Source organism: Leptinotarsa decemlineata, unplaced genomic scaffold, assembly GCF_025532065.1.
Source record: "Leptinotarsa decemlineata unplaced genomic scaffold, Ldec_3_MD MMD2_tig00000882_RagTag_RagTag, whole genome shotgun sequence".
Classification (NCBI taxonomy): Eukaryota; Metazoa; Arthropoda; class Insecta; order Coleoptera; family Chrysomelidae; genus Leptinotarsa; species Leptinotarsa decemlineata.
In genome coordinates, this window is record NW_027412556.1 from 16,144,678 (window position 1) to 16,168,924 (window position 24,247).

At 32.0% G+C, this 24,247-nt stretch overlaps 1 protein-coding gene across 1 annotated transcript; it reads right to left on the bottom strand.

Annotated features, from left to right (window-relative positions):
• Nucleotides 1-1,214: 1,214 nt before the first annotated feature.
• Sec63 (translocation protein Sec63) lies at nt 1,215-24,090 on the bottom strand. The gene is made up of 10 exons (XM_074175130.1): nt 23,866-24,090; nt 23,286-23,617; nt 23,057-23,227; nt 22,782-22,988; nt 21,640-21,868; nt 11,323-11,616; nt 11,044-11,265; nt 7,511-7,761; nt 7,250-7,456; nt 1,215-2,279 (listed from the first exon to the last, which is right to left on the bottom strand). The coding sequence occupies exons 1-10, from the start codon at nt 23,984-23,986 to the stop codon at nt 2,049-2,051; spliced, it is 2,265 nt and encodes a 754-aa protein (XP_074031231.1). The 5' UTR covers nt 23,987-24,090; the 3' UTR covers nt 1,215-2,048.
• Nucleotides 24,091-24,247: the final 157 nt, after the last annotated feature.

The following is a 24,247-nucleotide window of genomic DNA, read 5'->3' on the forward strand; positions in this document are numbered from 1 at the left end:
CTTCAAGTTCAATAAAAATTATAATTGTTATGAAATATGATTATTCATAAACAAAATTTTAATAACATATAATTCATTATAACAATAAAATCAGCAGTTCAAAAATAACTTTTTAAAACGCTCAAAGGTGCGAACTCGTTTCCTCCTTTTCATAAAAGAGGATGTATGCATCGCCACTCACAAGTGATTCTCGTGAAATTGGTGACACGTGTGAATCATTGTATTCGTGCCACGTGTCCGTATAAGGATGTCTGCAGAATGCTGTATAATGTCCTCTGTGTGGAGACCCACTGATTCGAAAGTGCATATAGATTATAATGACAAGGAGTCAAATTGTCTGCTGCATAATTGGTCATATCTAATGAATCTAGAGGAAATTCAATGGCAACATTTAACTTGCCTCTAAATCTTTCTGTCAGAGAAAATCTTTCAAAATGAATTACTAAAATACGGGGAAACTTATGGATCGATAAAGACTGTGCATTTTCTTCTTTCCTTGCAATTTGAACACGTCAGTTTTTCATGTCCATCCAAAGTTTCCTCTTTTGTGAAGAAATCCAAGCACTGTGATAAACTCAATTGGCCAGTTCTTTGTGGTATGGGGAGTGACAAATCCCAGAAAGGATCGAAGGTTAAGAGATGAGTGTCCACAATGTATGCACTTCATCGTGGATTTTAATTGACCAACGAAATTATCTACAATGTTAGAGTTATATGTACTCAAATAAATCAGCCATGACTCTTGTGCTTTTCCGCGGTCGCTCAATTTTTCGTTAATCTCCGTTAAGGTCGGTTTAGGTTTCACAATAATTCTATTAACGTCATCATGTAAACCTTCTAAAAGGTAACGAAGGAACTCCTGGGCGTCTTGATACGCATGACCCATGAATCGAGGGGCAAAACTCTGAATCTGACTTTTCAAGGAGTGTTCACTGCTCTATCAAATGAATCTTCTGATTACAATTTCTTGATAACTTCTGCAAAAGCTATGATTAAAGCACCCTCCGTACTAGAAATATTAGTATTGATATCTTTCATGTACTCATCCTTTTTCAAATAATCCAGTAACCATCTCATATTCGATAAACATTGGATTACACTGTATAGGACAAATTGTTATGATCATATCTGTATTTGCCTTTTATTAATTGGAAATTAAAATAAATGAGATACGTTTATATATAGAGAATTCCATCGAAATAAAAATGCACAAGGAACTTCAAGTATTATTTTTTAATACAAATATAAATATACATCAATATTGAAGTTATCCCGTGAAATCCCACACAGAACCTATCAGTACTTCCCTTAATCAATTGAAATTTAATATTATGAATTTTACTAGTAAAACGCCATATCTGTCGAATAAAAATCTGAACAAGAACCCGTTACTAAATGAGTTGCTCCTCTCTCAAAAACCAAGAAAACCCAGGCTTTCATTTGATTTTTGACAAGAGATTAGAGCTTCATTCTGACAAACATGAGACTCAAGTTGCTTTCTACAACATAAATTGTATTAATAAATTCATCAACATTATAACATTTTTTTGCCACAGTTGCACATTGTTACTTCATAGGCAAAATGATCTATACTTGATCTTAGAGTGAAGTATTATTTATTCAAATTTGTAAAAAAGCCTTCGGGATTTTCAATACTCCCTTTTCGAATTTCTAGACAAATATTTTAAAATCGGTTTGTTTTTTTAAATTTGTCACAAAACAGGTGAGAGATTGCCCAAACAACTGAAGATGCTGAATAAAAAAACAATTTAAAAAATGTGTCTACAGTAGATTTTGTGGAAAACAAATAGAAAGAAGAACTATGAAAAGTAATTGATGTTGCAGCTTTCGCTCAGATTTTTATTTGACAGACTGAAAAACTTCAGCATGACTAAAATTCTTGATAAATTCAGACCAAATGAAAAAAATGTATCATCTTTCAAAACTGATACATTCAAAATCTTCCCTGCAAAATTCCTCTATAAAAAGATCCACCTGCTCCCAGCTTTTCCAAATACAAATAGCAAACTTCCGATACTTTGCCTTTACTAATCCTCTGGTAAATCATCGTCAGTCGCATATTCTGACTCGCGGTCATTGTTCTCAGCAGGATCTTCCTCTTCAGAGTCGTCAAACTCCCACTGAGGGTGCTCCGTAATCTCGGCAGGGGCTTCTTTCACGTCCAGTTTAATGTCCCTTTGCTGGTCGAAGCCCAGATAGGAGTCGGAACGTAGACACACTGTGAATGTGTACATACCAGGCCAGTTTGGAGCAGTGAACTATAAATCAGAAACAAGAATACAAATTTATAAAATGGGTGAAAGTTTAAAAAGTGAAAAAATCAAACATACAAATATAAGTCACTTTTTCTTTTGTTTTGTTTTCCTAGGCAAAATTTATGAATAAACGAATATAAATAAGATCTTTTCTTCTCAAACGAATTCATATTAAGAAGTAATTACTCGCAAGGAACTTCTCAAAAACGAATTGGGAGACAAAATAATGTATCATCATTGAAGGAAAACACTCTTTTCTAGCCCCAAAATTTGTAAATGTCCGGGGATCAAGTAATCTATCACTTTAAAGCCTCTGAAATTGTCTTCATAGTAGTCTCCATGAATTACAAGTTGGAGGATGAGATTATAATGGGGATGATAATTGGGGAAAAGTTGACTAATTGGTTGAGTTATAGTAACTTTTTCATGTTGTGTTTGTGAAACACGACCAGTGTTGCCAGGTCATTTTCATGCTCATTAAATTCTCTGTCAGAAAAAGAGTAGATTGATACAAAAAAACAGTGGAAATTATATTTTATAGATACAAACTATATTCATGGTAATTTCCACTATTCACAAACATTCAATAATTATCATAGAAAGTATGAGTCATCAGTGGATTTTTTACTCTCAAACAGTAGATCAGTATGTAGCTCCAGAGACAAAACAAGATATCTACTGCAAAAACAGCAGATCTGCTTTATATTACATCTAAAGTAGACTGATTCACAATATTCTGCAGTTCAATTGTATTACAGCTGCATTGTACAAGATTCTATCTTCTCGCTTGCGGTATTGTTGATAACACTGTGATGGTTAATACTGTCAGTTTTGATTACAACAACAATCATTCATGCTTGCCCAATCACAAATCTTGTAACCTCAATTGTAAATATTTTTTGAAAAAAAAAACATCTGAATTGCAGTCGTATTTGCGCCCAAGATAATAACTGCCACAACCTAACAAACCGAACGACATCAGTTTGGTTGATCTTCAGTTTTTTTAAATGTTTTAGTAGTTGTTTTGCTATTTTCTGGGCAGATATAAATTCAACAAATCGAAAATCATAACAATTGGTTTGTGATAAAGATTTAAGTCACATATTTTACATTTCAAATAGGTTACCAAATTCGTATTATATTCAATTGTCTTTTCCACAATTCTACGTATAGAAACGTTGCAGGTTCATTAAACTCACCTCGACCTAATTATGTATTACTGCAACCTGAACTGTTTGCAATACAAATATATAACAATTAGATAATAAGTGATGAGCAACCAATTCTGTATAACCCCGATTCTGATGAATTATTAGTGTGCATATACTCTTCGATGTAAGATGTTAACTTTGATACGAATAAAAACGAACTCTTGGTAATGACTGGCTGCAATTAAACTACCTGGAAAACCCAACATTTCAGGTTAAGTTGTTCTTGGGTGGTGTAATTACAATAATTTTGTGAATTTGTGTCAGGTATAGAATTTTCTTTCAATTGTACGGAATGGTGAGAAGAACAAACTTTGGGTCACTCCAAAAGTAAAAACAATATCTCAGAAAAAAAAGTTGGCTCAATAATTTCACCCATTCCTCTTCAAATGTATGATAGCCATAAAAGAGTAGTATACGATATACAGGAAATTGTAGAGATCTTTGCTGATCAGTTCTCACAAAAGTCGAATGAGATCCTGACCAACAAGTAGTTCAATTTGAAGAAGAAAAAATTAAAAATTTACATTTTCTTTCTTTTTGAAACTGAACGATAGCAAGGATGTGGAGAAGTTCGAAAAATAAATTGTCAAGTGGAATCAGTAATTTTTCCAAAAAACCTAAACTATGTAAAAATTATACCAGTCTTTAAAAAAGTGGCAAATATAGACAAATCTTTGTTATCGAAGATTCTAGAGAGACTGATATACAATAGACTTCTTTAATAACAATATACAATTCTTAATTCATGCCAATAGGAATTTCTACCATAGAAATTATCAGAAAATGTCCTTTACCAGATATTTGAATTGAAGGGGTTATATTTTTAGGAGTGATTAATTTTTGGAAAAGAAAGTTTTTGGCTTTCTACTACTCCATCTTGATACAAAAAATAATGTGGGAATCTTCCAAAGTAAGGAAGGAAGTAATCAATTTGAAAATAAGTAACTCCATACATGGATGTGTAGATCATGCAAAGAAGCAACTTTCAGACACACTGGAAGAAAGCCCTCCTGAAACAACTACTTTCATATAAACATTGAATTACACGAATGAAAAAAATTCTTTCGAAACAAATACTTTTTAATGAACACTGAATTATACAGAAGATACTTTTCTCTACTCAGTTTGTATTCCAAACATTCGTTATGGAATAAAATCAGATATCATTCACAGAAGTTCTACTTCAAATGAATGGTAACAAATTGCACTTACATGGAACACTGTCATCCTCACTGGTAGACATCGATGTTTCGCCAGAAGACACTTGCCTTAGGGCTCTTCAGTACCAAATTGGATAACATGAATGAATTGTGTGTATTTTCTACTTTAAGAGCGGTGCCTGTACGAAAGTAGCGATTCACATTGAATTTGAATCGCTGTAGATTAAATTCATTTGGAGAAACATTATCAGTGAGTTTATTCCACATAAACGCGGTTCTCCAATAATAGGCAGAAGCATAAATGCGTTGCTGGACTCTACTGTTCTTAAAGGACAAGCCTGATTAAGAAAAGACAATGATATCTCTTCTTACCGCTCCTCATTGAGACGTAATCTATAGCATGCTCCAATAGTTACATCTAGAATAACGAAAAATAAAGCCCCACGGTTAACATTTACAATAAAACAAATGATACACGAGATGAATAAAGCATTGACGACATTTAATCATACAACGTCACCAGCTCATCTACAATTTTATAAGGAATTAAAAAATTAAGCAAATCAAGCTATAATAAGAGAAAAAAGGGCTTATTTTCTTCATCAATTTAATGAGTCTACGTCAAAGAATATGTGGCAGACACTTGGATCATATAATTTTGTTAATAAGGAGTCAAATTCCGGAAAACTTACAGAATCCTAGTGGGATTAATAATTCCCTAGTGAATTCTATTCCAAATATTGCTCCTTCTGATCATCTTCTGGCTTATTACAGGCTTAACAACATTGTGCCACCTAGTTTTGAGTTCAAAGAAATAGATGACACATTCGTGTATGACAATATATGTAAAATTAAATCAAATGCAATGGGTTGTGAAGGGTTGAATGTTGAGCTAATCAACCTATGTTGCCCTCTTATTGTTCCGTATATCACACATAAATTTTTGCCTGATGCATGGTGTCGTCCCGTTAGTTTGGAAGAAGGCTGTAGTAAAGGTTCTACCCAAAAATCAACAACCTGCTGAATACAAATATCTCAGGGGATAAGCATTTTACCTATTCTTTCTGAGATTCTTGAAAGGAGTATTGAAGTACAAATAAGAGAGCATTTGACTAATTTCTCATTACTGCCCACTGTTCAATCTGGCTTCCGAAAAGGTCATAGCTGCACTACTGCCTTACTTAATATTGTAGATGATATAATTACTTCTATCGATAAAGGTCAATGTACAATTTTTGTTCTTTTAGACTTCAGTAGAGCATTTGAAATTGTCTAATCTGAATATTTTACACTGAAATCAGGAGTACCTCAGGGCCCTTTGCTTTTTTCTATATACACTCTCAATTTGATCAAATCTTTGAAATGTAAGATTCACGTCTATGCAGATGACATCTAAATCTATTACACTTTTCCTCCCCCACTAGTGGATAATGCTTGTGAAATTATAAATCAGGAATTAGCGACCTTCATTGGTTCAGCTTTTGATCACTGCTTATTGATCGTGCTGAAACGCAGCAAATAAACGGTAAAATCAAAGATAATTTGTTAACTGTAGTAAATGAAGCCAACAATTTAGGAGTCATATTAGACTCGGATCTTAAGATTCGAAAAACATATCAATAAGTTAATTCAACGTGCATATAGCTCATTAAAATTGATTTATGGGAACCAGCAATTTTTTCCAAGAAGTGTTAAAATAAAATTATGTGAAACATTAGTTTTGTCAAATTTTAATTATGCAAATTCGTTATACGGTCCAAATCTGACTACTGTGTACAGTGCTATATAGAGTTAAGTGGAAGAACATATTCCTGATGAAGTAAGTGATTGCTTCATTGGAGAAAATGAACTTTACTCTTTATTTTCCAACTTTTTTAAAAAACATTTTCTAATATAGATGTACTGTATGTGGAAAATAATAAAGACGTAATATTATTATTAATTGACAAAAGACAATCCGCGATTTTCAAATCTAAACGAGGCTCCCTAAGGCAGTCAACTGCCTTGCAGTGAAAGATGCAGATTGCAACTGATTGCTTAGTTTATCTTTAATATTTGTGGATTGAATCTTCTGTTGATCCAGTAGATGGCATTTTGCTAAGGGGAGAAGTCATCGCCCCTTATTAAAAATATTCTCGTTCCTCACGCAGAAAATATACACGACAGAACTAATTCACTTTTGCCAGAAAAGAGTTGTTTTTTGCCAGGAATTTGCCAGATCCAACCATGTAGGGAATTTGGAAGAGGTGACTATCAAAATCTTTATTGCTGTGTGGATGTAGGTCGTTATCAGTTTAAACATTTGCTAGTAAACGAACACCTGAACAAATTCCAATCGTCAAATGTAACATTTTTTTACGAAACCATTATGTGAAATTTTGTAATTTTGTGTTGACAAAGTTCCTAATTAACAGACGATTTCTTTTCATCTGTTCAACCTGTATAAACATTGTTTAGGTCTCACAACTCATCTTTTTAAAAAATTACTGTTTTTTTAACATAAAGTTTTGTTTTTGTTTTTCATATGAGTGCTAAAGTTTTGAAAAATTGTTTGTTTAGATTAAAAAAAAGAGCCTATTAGAGCAGCAAAACAGACAAATACCTTCAAATGCACCATCTCTCTATCAACAAGACTGGTAACATGGTAAGGAGCTGTGAGAAGTGTCCTAGACTTTCTGTCACAAATATATGTCCACCAATATTCTTGCTTTTCTTGAGGAAAGTACGGACAATGAACAGAATGGGAGGTTTTAGATTTTCCTTCCAGAGACTTTTCTCTATCGTGTATTTTACGGAATTTCTCCCATTCCTGAAAAAAAAGTCCATGCTACAAAAGGCAACTTTTCTATTATTGAATTTTAACCTGGTCATCGTCTTCATTCGTTTTGATCGCATCTTCTTCCGCAGAGGATCTATCATTAGTTTCATTGTCGATATCGCTCTCATCTGACTCATCTGTTTCATCTTCATCTTGATCATTTTTAATAATCTCCTTTGGTTTCGGTTTTTCTTTTTTTCTATCAGTCGTGGGAATAGGTGACTCTTCTACCTTTGGTTTTGGTACACTTGCAACTTTATTGGATGGTTTGGTGGATTTTTTTGTTTTCTTACCGCCTGAAAATGACCCATATTTGTTTATGCACATGTAAACTATAGTTTAGAAGAAAAGTTATGAGGCAATATTCTTTGACTTTTCAATAAATAAAAAAATGATTTACTGAACCTCCTGAACAAGTGGAAGAAATGTCAAAAATAAGTAAAAATATAAAAAAAGTGAGAAGGTACGTATTAAAATTGTTTAAGTAAAATTGTATGATATATTATTACACAATTTTTTTTTATAACGATCATAATGCCATAAAATTAAACCCTTATATTGATGAATCATTCATAAACTCTCCACCAAAGTAGTAGGATTTATCAATCAAAATTGTTCAAACTCTCTGAGCAGCATTCCTCTAATGAGAACCAGCAGTTTGGTACTATAATCTAGTTCCCATACAAAATAGGAATTGATTCGGATCTGACCAAACTATGGTATTTCCGACAATGTTCAATTTTTTTTGAGAATTTATTTCAAGGAAAGAAAATAAATATTAGTTAGCGAAACGCGCATCAAGACACAGTCTTTTTTTTCAGGTGCGAAAAATTTTTTTTTATAGATATACCGAGTCGACATTCAGAAAATCTATGATGAAACCAACAGGTAGGTTGTCGACAAGGATTAGGATGATATTGTTACACCTTTAGGCAAAAGCCAATTCGATATATCTCTGAAAAATACTGTTGTAAATCATCTCTGATCATCATCTCTTCCATTAGAAGTTATAAACAAAAGAATGGAATATCAAAAAATGTTTATTATGAAAGTTCAAATACCAACGCATTGAGATTTTTAAAATATTTATTATCCAATTTTGAGGATAACCAGTAAAAGCGTGGCAGATCAAAATTATGATTTTTAAAAGAGACAGCTGCAAAGACTTGGGAGTATTTTTTGATACCAAACTCTCCTTCACCCTTCACATAGAGAAAAGTGTTACTGCTGCGAAAAGAATGTTAGGCCTTATATCTTCAACTCGTTTGTGAAATACCGTTTAGAATATCTATCTGGTCACCTATATACTACACACATTCAATCGCTTAAATCTGTCCAACGACAGTTTATGAAATATTATCACCTACAAACTACATAATGTCTACCCCCAGACTGGAAGTAGATAATAATATATTGTTAAAGCGTTTTCATTTTTTATCTCTTAAAGACAGGAGAACTTATCAATCTTGCGAATTCATATACAAACTAGTAAACAATCTTATCAACTCACCAAAACTACTGTCACAACTAGAGTTCCATGTGCCAAGAATCAGTGGTAGAACTGAACAATGTATTAACCTACCAACACCGAGAACCCACACGTTATTCAAATATCCCATATTCCTAATGTACTATAATTTAAATTAAGTCTGTCAGAAAGAAGACATATTCAACACTATTGAATATATTCAAAAAAGAAATAAAAACATTAAGTTTGCGAATAAATAAATACTTATTTAATCTTTATTTTTAACTACATCATTGTCTATAGGTCTTGCAATGGAGATATCGATTTGTTTTTCAGTAATCTAGAAAATCTCCTAAATGATTTGATGAAGGCTGGTACGAAAATAATAATCTTGGGAGATTTCAACATTGAGTTTAAAACCGATTCGAATGTTCTCAATGAGCTCCATTGCCTACTGCGTTCTTTTGGATTAAATATTATGATACATGAAGACACTAGAATAACAGTCTCATCCTCTAGTCTAATCGACAATATTCTCAAAAATTTGAATAGTGATTATATTCATACAGGAGTTTTTGAACCCTGTATAGCTGACCACAAGGCCCAATATATCATTTTAAATGAAAAACCTAAACTAATCAATAAAACTAATTATTCCAGGAGAATAACCAAAGCAGAAGTCGAAACTTGTGCGAGATAAGGATTAACGAGGTATTACCTTTTAACGTGTGATTCCTAACACGGGTTGGACAATAGCAAGTGAAAATCAATGGTTCAGACTGGGGCTTGAACCACCGACTAACACGGCAGCCAATTCGAGTGAGTGAACAAAGCACCCACGTCGAACCGCCTGGCTACCTGGGCTAGTGCCTGTTTGGACAATTGAAGTTTTTTTAAGGAATGATATTTATTGCTATCTATATTTGGATGACGTTAAAAATTACTTTGTAATATATACGTATATATCAATTAGTTCAGAAGTTATTAAAAAATTTTTGAATAATAGGTTGTCATTTTTAATGAAAACCCATTTAAAAAGTTTTTTGTTAGGAAAATGTTTTGAAAATATAATTTTTTTCTTATCTAATGATAATTTGCCCAATCTTTTTTCAATGCTAGATAAATCAAAACTGGAAAACAATTTTTTAATTTTTTTTCAAATGAAACACCCTATATTTTCTTTGACATTTGATTTTCCCGTGAAAGTTCTTTCTTAAAAATATGGAGTTATTCAAGTGAGTTATATCATAAAAACAGAAAAAATAAATTCCGACATCAAACAAATTCCAAAAAAAAAATTCTTAGTTATTCTTACCAGAAAAATATTTTGAAAGACTATGTTATTCCACTATCAAAAAGTAATTTGATTGGGTTACTAGGGATTCAGAATTTTTGAAGGAAACATTATGGAATCTATGTTGTAATTTTATGAGAAACTTGAGCCCAAAACATGTTCGTGCCATTGAGGCTATTCAATAATTTTTATGTTTTTTTTTTGGGTCCTATAACAATCTTTTCATTACGATCATCGAGTCTTCTAAATGAAACGTCATTATAAAATTTCGAATTCCCCTGAAAATGTATTCATTATGGTGACTAATTTATTGTTAGAGAACATTTATGCTATCAACCAATAGGGATGTCATCAGGAAACATTGCAAAATTTCCTGCAAAATTGTTGACATAAATAATATAAAGCAGAGGTTCCATAATAGATATAAACTTTAGCAAATGCTCCAGAAATGGTGATGTGACTGAAATTTTCAACTTGAGTAGTACTGCCAGTTTTATGTATAGGATTTATTTTCCTAAATTGTAAAATTTCTGAATAGCTAACGAGCAGTTGATGGGAATACTGAAAATAACCTGATATTATATTTTCCAGATATAAACCAGATATAAAGTAAACATTTTATATAGAAGTACTGTTGAAACCAGAGCTTTTCGATTAAAATGCACACAAATTGTTATTTCTGATTGAATATTTTCATATACTTGTTGAAAATCAACTGCTAATTTTTATTATTTTTTCTTTTGATATGGCACAGAATAATCCCCATTTACTTTTTTAGGAAGCAACAAAAATATATGATAGGTTAAAAAGACGTACCCTTTTTTTGCTTCATCCATGCAGGACGTTTCGCAGAATGTTCATTTGGTTGGGATTCTCCCACACCTTCTTTAACTTCGTCAATTCCATTCTCTGTGATTTGAATTTCTTCTTTGACAGATTCATCTCCGAACAGCGTACTCATGTCTTTTCTGATCAAAGTTACTGTTACGGTCACTATTGCCCCAGCTGTTACCTCTTTTGGATTTTCGTCGTCCATAACTGAAAAAAAGAAAATCTTATCAAAACACCATTTTCAAAAATGTCCCCAGTCCTCACCTTCTACTTGAGTCTGAAAATCTATATATGGCATCCTGCCCAGTACCTTCATAACATTTTCATACTCATCTTCACTCAAATTTCTCAGCAGACTTCTACGATCCTCCCCTTTCAATTGGGCATACTGCTGCAAAGTTTTGATTTGGCGCTTCTTAGACAAGAAATACTTGAGATTATCGTCGTTGATGTGAGGCAACTGCAGAAGTGGGGACTTGAATTCCCACATACCCTGCACTATCATCGGACATAATCTCATGCAATTTTCCACTGTATCTATGGTGGGAAGTTTATTAACTGAAAATAAATGAATAGTAATAATCATAATGTACATGATAAAAATAAGACCATGATATGGTATTGCTTATTCTCTTCTAGTTTTCAAAACCTATGTGGTATCACATCATCACAATCATTAGCGCCCAGTATTGAATTTTTAGAAGAAACAAAAATAATAAAAACAATTTTGTGAGGTTGTCGATTGATTTGTCAGATATTAAATATAGATAGCTGTCAAAACTTCGTAAATACATTTTCATTGAAGAAGTCATTGGTAGTGTGATGCACTGTTTGGAACCTTTGGTGTAGTAATGAATATTACCGAAGTTTTAATAAAATCATATCTGGAAAATAGAAGGCAGTGCGTGATTGGAAGGGATCAAATAAACGGCGAACTAGTAACATCAATTAAAGAGAAAATAATCAGAGGGGTACCCCAAGGGTCAATCTTGGGTCCTTTACTCTATATATTATATACTAATAACGTATCAGACGCTGTGAATGAATTTATGGTGCAATATGCTGATGATTGCTCTGTGATTTTTAGTTCAGATGATGCTTCTTCTGAAAAAACCAATATCTTTTCCTCCCTGAACCTGCTAGAAGACTACTTTTCAGCCCATAATCTGAAATTGAATACCAATAAAACGCATGTCATAAAGTTTACACAAAATGGTACTAGTAGTGTTTGTAATCTCAGTAATGGATCAACAACATTGGAATCTTCTCCTCAATTGTCTTTTCTGGGCTTAACAATTGACTCAACATTGAACTGGAAGAGTCATATAAATAATATTGCAACAACTTTATCAAGATACTGTTTTGCTTTGAAAGTCATATCACAAAATATTTCTCAAAATGCAGCACTACTGGCATACTATGGATACGTTGAAAGTCGCATTAGATATGGTATCATCCTTTGGGTGTCTGTGGACACTCAGCGAATATTCATTCTACAAAAACAATGTTTGAGAAAAATTTTTAATCTACCTAGAACAGAGAGTTGCAGGGAAATATTTACTGAAAAGAGACTTCTTACTTTTACAAGTATGTATGTGTATGAATGTGTTATTTTTGTTAAAGAAAACATGTCATTATTTGAAATTTTTTATAGGACTCACTCTCATAATACCCGCAATAAAAACAGTCTTCTCAACTTAATGACACGTTTTTCTTTTGTACAGAAAAATGTTCCTTTTTCTGTGATTAATATTTATAACAAAATACCTGATTCCATCAAAAACTTGCCTGTTAGAAAAATTAAAAAGGAACTAAACACCATGCTTTTATCAAAGGCTTATTATTCGGTAGAAGAATATTTCGCTTATAGACTTTGAATTGTCTGCCTGTTTATATTCTTTGTCTGACTGTTTTGTTTTTACAATGTTATTATTGTACTATATGTTTGTCTGAAATGTGTTGTAGTATGCAATGCGTTTATATATTGTATATATATATATATATATATATATATATATATATATATATATATATATATATATATATATTGTATATATATATATATATATATATATATATATATATATTTCTTTCTTCTTTTTTTTCATTTTATATTTTTTATTTTTTTGGAATTTTTATCATACTCCTTTATACATTGACATGTTCTACACCCGTAAGGGTCTTTGTACCAAAGAACCAATAAAGATAATCTATCTAATCTACCTATCTATCTATTTTTATCCCAACACCAAACTGTTATTTTTAACACCTCGAAACGTGTTTCAATCACCATGTGATCATCTTTAAGAGGAAGATTGATTTGTAATCATCTTCTTCTTCAAGAGGAAGATTTATCTTTAATCTTCATGAATATTACTGGATTTATTTCCCAACACCAAACCGTTATTTTAACACCTCATTTTTAATCTTTCCTGTCAAGATGATCACTTGGTGATCGAAACACGTATCGCGGTGTTAAAATAACGGTTTTGGTGTTGTGATAAAAATCCAGTAATATTTATTTAATAACTACACTTACTTAATAATTGTTCCAAAGTTATTCAAAATACAATAATAATAATTTTGATTTTCATTTAACCCATACAGGTTTCGAAATTATTAGTACACCTACACTAAAGTTCAGAAAACAAAATGAAATACAGATACATACAAAATACAAAGGAGATTAAAATTTGTTTTGGATTTAGGAGTTCTGTTTAGTTGCCTTAAATTCCCCAAGTGAATAAAAATCATGGCCTCTCAAATAGTCTTTCACTGCTTTTTTGAAAGCAATAAATCTATTTTCACTTCTTATATTAACTGACAGTTATTATAGATTTTTATTGATATCATAAAAGGTCCTTTGTGAACTTGTGTTGAATGAGCTGTGAATAAGTAAAGTCATTACTCACTCCTAAAAATATAACCCTTTCTATTTAAAGTTATTTACATTTTTGAAGGTTGGAAATTCATTTATATGTTTCTTTACACAACAAGAATGTGTGATGACAGTTGAAATTTTTTCATTAATAAATACAGAGCGACACGAGTCAGTGCGTTTGAAATTGAACATGCTTCTGAGGATACTTTTCTACAAAATTAGTACTCGTTCAATATTTGTACAATTTCCCTAACATTAACACATCCATGATAATACATTTTTAGAGTGATATTATGGATATTTTATACAGTTGTAAAATCGCATAGTTCCATGCTAAAATCTGTTTGGAAAAATTTTCAACATGAGTCTCCCACATCATCAACCTGCTATCTGCAAGCCAAGGAGTTTCACAAAGATGAATTTGGTATTTCTCCTGTTCACACAAGAATACTATAATGTTGTCTGTGCCCAATCGGACTAAAATACAGCAAGTCTGTTTTAGAAAGGTTTAATTTCAGGCCAATCGCAATGCACCAAGTTTTCATTTGACTAATGCAATGTGTGGAATTTTTCAAAAGCTGTTCAACACTCATCACCTGTACAATAGAGGACGTATCGTCATCAAAAAGGGTTAGAAAATAATTGTCATGGTTTATACCTAAATCATTTATAAAAATGAGAAAAAGTGTTGGGCCAATAACACTCCCTTGAGGTACTCCACAAGTAACGTCTACATAATCTGATGGATAAACAGTTCCATTTTCTACTATTCGTACTTGGGTTCTATCCACGACAAAGCAGTGGGTGATGAACCGTCAAAAGAAAGGCAAGTTTTCATGTGTACAGGAATAATTATAGCTTTTTTTCAATTTTTTGAGAAAAAGGTATGTTCTGAAAGAGACATTCACATTCAGAAGGTTACATGGAGCCTCATCGAACCCACTTGATTTTTTACAACAAACATCTGTTGTAATATCTAAGACTTCTGTTCTTTTTACTGGAGAAAAAACATTGAATTGGTATTTCTCTTTATCTTAAAGAAGTAAATTTTATTTTCATTCACATCTCGAGTTAATTCATCTATACTTTCAATAAAGATCCACCAGAGCAAATTTAATTGTATTGACCCAAAATGTTAGTGATGTCTTAGATGATCGTGGTCAAGTTGATGTGATATTTACTGAATTTGCTAAAGCATTTGATCAACTTGATCACATGATCCGTCTACAAAAACTCCACCAATTTGGTTTCCATAATTCAGCACTACTTTTCATTAAATCCTACTTACTTCAACGCGAACCGTTTGTATCTTATAATGGCTATGATTCTTTTTATTACAATCCTTCATCTGGAATACCTCAGGGGTCGAATCTCGGACCACTTCTGTTTTTATTATTTATTATTGACCTCAGTAATGATGTTGATTGTAATAAGTTATTTTTTGCAGATGATTTGAAAATATATTTACCTGTCGAAACTATCGAATACTATACATTGCAACGACAGAAAATATACAGACTTGGTGTGAAGTTAACAAACTATATCTCAATGCATCCAAATGAAAGTGGTGTCTTATAGTAGGAAAATGTCAGTCGTCGAGTACAATTATCGAGTAGATACCATTACACTGTCACAAAGTAAGTCAATTAAATAATAATAATAATAATAATAATAATATTTTATTGGTTCTTCTGGATCATAACTCGATGATATAGAACAAGTCAGTGTAATATGATATAAATAAACTTATAAAAAAGAAAAAAATTATGTACATATAGGATATGAACAGTTATGTAAAATTATATATTAAAACTTATAACTAGGTAAAATTATAATATATTAACAACCCTAGATGACAATCTCAATTCTTCAGTTATATTGATAAGTCATTTATAAACTCTTCAATGGAGTAGTAGGCTTTATCAATCAGAAAGTTTTTTAGGAACGGTTTAAATTTTCTTAGTGACATTTTTCTAACATGATTTGGCAATTTGTTAAATAGCCTGACACCCATGAAAATTGGACTTGATTCTGATCTAGCCAGTCTATGATTTGGTATTTCTAACAATGTTGAATTTCTTGTGCCGTAATTATTTTTGTTTAAGAAGGTAAAAGGTCGCTGATCCGATTTTACAAAAATTAACAGCTGGTACATATAAATGCATGGGAGAGTTAATATTCTTAAAACTTTGAATAGATCTCTGCAGCTAGTACGTCTATTTACACTCTGAATGTTTCTGACAGCTCTCTTCTGTAAAATAAATACCCTTTGTGCCTCACGTGATTGTTGAGTGCAATTGGGCATGATAGTACATGAGTACCACCGACTTATCTATAATTTTACTGAGTTGATAGATACAGTAACACATAGGCGTTATTTTTTTACATATTTCATTAATATGTTGATTCCATTTACAATCTTCAGTGAGAGTAAGTCCTAGAAATTTTATTGAATTCACCTGTTTCATTAAACTGTGCTGTGATTTTAACAGTAAACTGTGATCATGACCATTTGGGGCATAACTAAATCTTAGGAAGGATGATTTTTTATCATTGCAGATTAATGTATTGCTAGAAAACCAGTCCTGGGCTTTTAAAATTTCCCTGTGAGCCAAGTCTACTGTGGATGTAACATTCTTACCACTAACCAGTAGTGTTGTGTCATCCGCATACATTACAAAATTTCCTTCAAAGTCATTGACATAAATTATATAAAGTAGAGGTCCCAAAATAGAGCCTTGTGGTACTCCAATAGTATACTTTAAACGTTTAGATTGATACTGATCTATTTCAACGTATTGTGTTCGATTTTGGAGATAACTTTCAAACCATCTACGTGAGTTTCCCCTAAAACCATACTTTTCCAATTTGTCTAGTAGAATTCTGTGGTCTACAAGATCAAATGCCTTACTTAGATCTAAGAAAATACCCAGAGTTCGATTACCCATATCTAGACTATTACATAGCTCTTTTAGTAGTTTTATTATATCTTGTGTTGTTGAACGTCCCTTTCTAAAACCAAATTGATTTTCATTGAATAGCTTATGAAGATCAAAGAATGAAACGACTGAATTTGACACCCATTTTTCATAAACCTTTGCAAAAGCACTGGGGACAGTAATGGGCCTGTAATTTTCAACTTGAGTTTTATTTCCATTTTTATGTATAGGTTTTATTTTTCCAATTTTTAAGCTATCTGGGTAAATACCTTCTTCCAACGAGCAGTTGATGGCAAAAGTTAGTGGGCCTGCAATAAATGACGAACACTTTTTTAAAAGATTAGGACTTATTTCATCATTACCAGTAGATTGAGAGGATTTTAGGTTTTTGATGATATCATTTATTTCTGGTTCTGTTGTTGGTTTAAATGAAAAAGTATAAGGATTGAAGTATCTAAGTGTGGATTCTTCTGATGATTCTTCAACATTGCTGGCCAGTAGTGTGGGTATGGTATTAAAATATTCAACAAAGTGATTTGCTACATTCTGGGGTGCCTGTACAATATTGTTATCAATATTTAAGTGAATTGGTTCCAACCTCCTTTTTGATTTTTTGCCTGATCCTATAATAGTCCAGGCCGTTTTAGATTTATTTTTTGCGTTTGCAATTATGCCATTATTATAATGCTTTTTTGATACATTCAATAGATGTTTATATAACTTTTTATATTTTTTATAATATTCTTTGGTATCCTCATTTCCGTTTAAGGTTAGCGTATACAGATATTTTAATTTCTCTCCAGAAATGAGTAAACCTTTAGTTAACCATGGTTTTCTTTTATATGATGCCTGTTTTTCTTTTACTTTCTTTAGAGGAAAAGCAATGTCGAAGTAATATTTGAAAGTTCGAAAAAAGATCTCAAATTTTTCGTTTGCATTACCCCCACACATATACATATCATTCCAATCTTCCTGCCTCAAAAATGAGATAAAGTGTTAAATATTAAATTTATTATTAAGGTCTCTAAATTGCTGTCGACGTTTTGTTTCTGTAATTTCATGTGAGTTGGTATCAATATAGATCAGTTGAGCATTTTGATGATCACTAAAATAATTATCTACTACTGTACTCTTATATAATTCATAGTGAATGTTTGTGCAGATGTTATCCAGGCAATTATTTCCTCTTGTTGGGGTATTAATGGTTGGTATGATATTATAAGAAGTTAGCAGATCTGTTAATAAGTTGAGGTTTTTCGATTCATTGAGAAAATTGATATTAAAATCTCCACATAATATTACCTTATAGTTTTTGAATTTTACAATTAAATTTCGGAGCAGTTCCTCAAGATTTTTGATAAAAATGTCAAAGTTCCCGTTTGGGCTTCTGTAAATTGTTATAACTAGGCTATTTAACATGCCTTTGCCAAGTGTACCTGCCTTACATCTGATTGCTGTCACCTCTAAATCCATTTCGACAGAATTAGTTTTTACTATGTCAAAATTTATATTATTTCTGACATATATAGCTACCCCTCCATGTATAGATTTATCCCTACAAAAAGAGTTTGCAATCTGGAAACCCTCTATTTTTAGAGATGATATACTATTGTCTCTGGCCCAGTGTTCTGATACACAAAATATGTCGCAATTATTGTCTTCTAAGAAAATTTCAAAATCTAACAATTTTTTACTAAACCCTTGTACATTTAGATGAATCAAAGTAAAAACCTTTGAAGTGGATAAATTGACAACGTTTCTGTTTTTATGAGGTAATGTTGTTGAAGTGTATTTGCTGACTAATATGTTTGATGTGATTCTTGGAACTTCGTCTATGGATGGTGTTCTTGGTCCTGGAGATGATATAAAAAATTATCTTCAGTATTGAATTTCCTGGTTTCGATGTCTTTTAATTCTGTAGCAAGTGAGATCTGACTATATTCTTGGACTTCCCTATCTGATGATTCAAGTACTATTTCCTGGTTTATAGAATTACTGTTCATTTCCCTTGTTGAGATATCTTTTTGTTCAAGAAGACCTGATATCAATTTACAGACATACCACTTTCCAGTTTTTTTAATATTTCTACCGTCTCGCTGGTAGTTCCTTTTCTGTAGCACATTATTACACTCCACTATATTTGATTTTAGGTTAATATTGAGAGATTCCTTTAGAAGAGCTAGGTTATTTCTGTATATTCTATCATTAATAATATATTCCGCCTCAAGTCTGTAGGGCTGTGTAATAATTAGGAAATTTTATAACTTAATGTTCGAGAGACATGTCTCACTGGAAATTTGTACGTGTTGTTCGGCCAGATAATAACAACGTCAGTTTTTGTGAAATCCTTGCTATTATTCATTGCAGTTGTTATAAGTTCACTTTCTGTACAGTTAGGCTTCAGAAATGACTCTATTACGTACTTGTCATTTAATTGTCTTCTGAAGAAATCTGCCATGTCTCGTCCAAAATTCCCAGCAATAAACAGGATTCTCTTCTTAAAATTAATTTTTCTTATATTTACTGCCTCCGAACTTCGTATTTGTTTGCTCTTCTCCTTCGTCATTTCACTTCTACGATCTCTCTTTACATTTTCTTTAGAAACCGAAGTATCGGAATACATTGTTTTTGTTTTGGCTACGCCACTGAATTCCCATAGGGATGAGTCAGTAGAAATTCCTTTATTTACTGTTTTTACCTGGCTATCTGTTTGAGTGTCTACATTTTTTGTTGGTTTGTTTTTTACTTTCTCAATTTGCTTTTTTAGTTCTGCTATTATATTTTCCTGCTGTTGAAGTAAATTATTCATTTCTGTTTCATTTCTCATGACCTCTTCAACAAATATTTCATGTTGTTTCTTTAATTCCTTAATATGCTTATTTTTCATTTCATTGTCCTCACCTAAATCAAGGATTGTTTTCTCTAAAACACTGTGTTCTGTGTCCTGGTTAGATTCATCAAAGGTTTGTTCAGAACAACATATTATCTTATTTCCCAATAACCTCTTCAACTTTCTGTACCTTGGTAGGCAGCTTTTGTGGAAAACACTATTACATTTTGTGCAAATATAGTGACTGAATGGCTTATTTTTACAGCATTTAAAGATAGATACTTCTTCACTTGCGGCCATCTTATATATCTTGATCTTAAAGATCTTGGTGTATATTTTGATCAAAATTTGTCCTTTTCCAACCACATTAGATCAACAATAAGTGAAGCATTGAGAGTTTATGGCTTCATAGTTCGCAATTGTAGATCTTTTTTAAACATATCTGCTCTATTGACTCTTTATCTAGCCTACCTAAGGTCAAAATTTGAATATGGCTCTGTTCTATGGTCTCCATTCTACAATTGCTATAATACATTAATTGAAAAAGTTCAACGTCGTTTCCTAAAGTTTATTTACTTCAAATCTTATGGTATCTATTCTGACAGAGGTATTCCATATTATGAATCTCTAACCATAATATTCAATATTGAAAGTCTTGAATTACGCAGAAAACTTGCGGGAATAATTTTTCTGTATAAATTACTGCACAACAAGATGGATGCTATGGAGGTGTTATCTTTTATAAATTTCTGTGTACCTCATTTTAGAACTAGAAGTACAAAAACTTTATCATCTTTAGCATTTGCAATAATTTCAATTTAATTACAAATTTGTGTGATATCAAATCAATTTCGATTCCCTAGAATATATCGTTGACACTGCATCTCAGTATTTCATGGAGAATTTTTAATTTTCTGGTATAGTTTTTTTTTAAATTTTATTATATTATTATTTTGTTATTAATTTTCTCAAATTGTAACTTTGTAATTATAAGGATCTATATTACTTTTTTTAACATACTTAGTTAACCCTGTAAATGGTTTTTAACTGTTAGGTAATAAAGGCTTTTTTTTTACCGAAGTATGCGCTGGTCAGGCCCTATAAGCCCCGATACATTTGGGAGGGCACGCCAGCATTATCAACCAAAGACCACTCCCCACACCGTGGGGTAAGTGATCATTGGGTCCGAGAATCATGTGTCCTGAGCAAGCGCAGTGAACCAAGAATTCTGCATCTATCCAGCTAAGATTTCTGCCTTAGTACGGCAAGCCGGAATGATTTTAAGATTCGAGAGAGCATCATTCCACAAAGGACTCCTATAATCAGAACAACCATCGTGACAGAGTGATCTGGATAGAGTCTGCGGACTTCGAAGAGAAAATCTCGATATTTAATTATCTCGATATTTAGTTATTATTAATATTATTAAAGAATTTATTCCTTCACATTTTTTACCATTATGTGATACGATGTTTTCTTAAGTCTTTTATTTCCTATGTTGTAGTTGATAATGCTCCATGTGGCCCTTGATTTATTCGAAGAAGATTGAATAATAAGACCATTGTAACATTTTTAGCTTCATATATATTTTTCATGTGATTTTTATTCATTAAACTGTATTTTAATTTTGGTTAATTGTCACTCGAAGTCCTAACAAGTTGATAAAACATCTCTAACGAATCTGCCCTCCTCTATAAGTCCTGGTGTGATCCAGGCATTTTCTTTTTTATACGTTTATATGATTCTAGTGGGAAAGCCATATTGAAAAGTGACTAATAGGTTGAGATAAAGGTACTGAATTTTTTTTCAGGATCCTGAAATAATTGATGTTTTCCTGATTGTAATTTCTCCATGGTGAATTACTGTTCCCTCGTGAAACAATGTACAGAATTCTGAAATGTTTTACTTATGAACAAAAAAGCTATACTTACTTCTTCTCGCATATGCCAACATTATGAGCTGATTGACACAATTGACTTGTTCGTTTATCAGATAAGGACATTTTCCAATTATATACTTTCTGTCCTGCTCCAGCGTGATGGGATTTAAAGGAATCCTGCTCAAATGAGCATGGATGATTGCCCTCGCTTTTATACTGTACAAGTAACAAAGTGGCCTTTCTTTATTTTTCTCTCCCAAATTTTGCAGTTTTTTGAAAAGCTGGAAGAATACATTATTTCACAACACTAGCATTTTACACCTATAAATTTTAAAAATAGATTTCAATTCTCGAAAGTGAAAGAACTAGGTACAAACTAAGATAAGATAATATAATTGAAATATTGGCTGAATCTACATTTTAATGTAGATATGCTATGACAGAAATATTATAATATTTTGTTGTCAAATAATTTCAACTAAAATTATACTTTGGCGGAAAAAAAAGTTTTTTATAATCTAGTTCACTGGTGCCTTTAGTGAATTTAATATATTTTCATTAAGGTTTTTTTTCATAAAATATTTGATGATATTTCAAACGAGAAAATGTTTTTGAAAAGATAATCATTTCTACTAAGAAACACGGTCATCCATTATTACAAATACTTACAAATCAAGTTGGTATCTTTCTAATAATTATTTATGTTTATTAGGTCTGGTCAATTTTATATTGTGAATGTCCATCAATAAATCTTACTTTAATTTATGTAAAACTGTGAATAGTATCCATACCAGTGATTATTACGTTTGGATATCGATATAAATAATTATTGAAACTGTCTTACATATTTGGTATTTAAAATTGTCAATAATCCTTTTCGTGAAAGAAGAATATATGATATATACAAATGACAATATAATTATATGCTATGTTCAATAGGTAAATGAATAATTTTATGCATTTTGTTTCATGTCAAAAAAGGATATTGTTAACTGAATTATATTCACTTCACACTAGAAATCTATAAAAAATCCGACAATCTGAATATTCAGAAGTAGTCAATATCAATGTTTCTTAGGATTACAAATGTATTTCATACAACCAAATAATGTGGACATGTCAAAACAACCTGTCTATGACGGATAAGAGGAAATGACACAAGTATATCCATACAATTGTTTTGCAAACCCTCACCTGTGGTATTTCTTCATTATCTGACTGTCTTTCAATGATTTCAGAATTACGTTTTTTATCAAATTCCAGACTGGCTGCAAGAATCATTATCACACGTCTTACAGCCATATTTGGAGTTTTATTAAAAAAATAGTAGTATAGTTGGGTTGTGTCTAAAAGTACTTGGTCTCCTGTGAATTTGATACTTCTGTACCACCAGGTACCAACCTAAAAGACGCAGAATTTTATTTTAGAATTAATGCAATTTTGAACCTGATAAGTCAACATGCACTTACCACAATAGGTAGAGCTACCATAAACACAAGAGCATACAACCCCAAAACCCAAACGCTATTTTCTTTCTCTACAATCCAAGATGGTAGGGCTATGCCAAAACTCATAGCTCCAGGCCCATCAGGATTTCCGTATATCTCCCAATTTCTCCGTGCCTCTTCGTCAGTCAGTGCCTGAAAATCAATGGGACTAAGAATGGTTCCTCTAATTATAACTTGGCAGTCACGGTACCTGGTAAGCTTTTGTGAGTTTCATGAATTCCTTTTCATTACCAGTGTCTTTGTCAGGGTGAAGTATCAAGGACAATTTTCTGTAGGCTTTTTTGATTTCAGTCTGGCTGGCGCCTAGAGGAATTTTCAGGATTTCGTAGGGGTCAAAGTTAGCCATTTCATAATCAAACTGGGAGACTTTGTAAGCCAACAAAATCAAAATTATCCAGCCAGCGATTATGATGAGTTTTATTAGGAAATTCTTTGGCCCCTTCCATGGTTCTGCTGCTTTCAAATATTCTCTTTTTGACACACATCCTGGACATTTGCATTGCTTATTCTCTTCTGATATATCTGAAATCAATTAACGTGTAACATCTTTCTCAGCCATATGCCTGTATGAGTCTTGATAAAATTTAATAAATTTCAAACTTAACCTAGTTATTCCCCAAATGGTTATGACCACAATTTACTTTTGGAATCACTTGGTTAATATGTTTTGCTTGAGAATCAAGTGCATCCATCAAGAGTTTTTGACAATTATTACAGGAATATGAATATCTATATTACTAAAGAAAAAGTTAAAGATCATGTTTACTTGCCTCTTTTTTTCTTCTTTGGCCAATAATAAAATGTTGCCGGAATCAGAACAAGTACTAAAAATGATAATAAGAAATAGAAAAATGTAGACCCACTCTCGTCATATTGAAATTTTTGGCCCATTTCTCTTTATTTAAAATGATTTGGGGTACGTGTCAAAATTTAAAGTGACATCTCCTGACCGGCCACAAGCTTCAACATAAAATAACAGTATTGTGTTCGTGTGCCACATTTTTTTCGAACGCCTTTCTCACAGTGATGCCACTGGCTAAAAATTGATGTTTATGAGTGTTTTTTTGACATGTTCGCGCTTATGCATTCTAGTACTTAAATGGTCCCAACAACATTACTCGGCTAAAACATCTAGTTAGTTTTTGGAGAAAA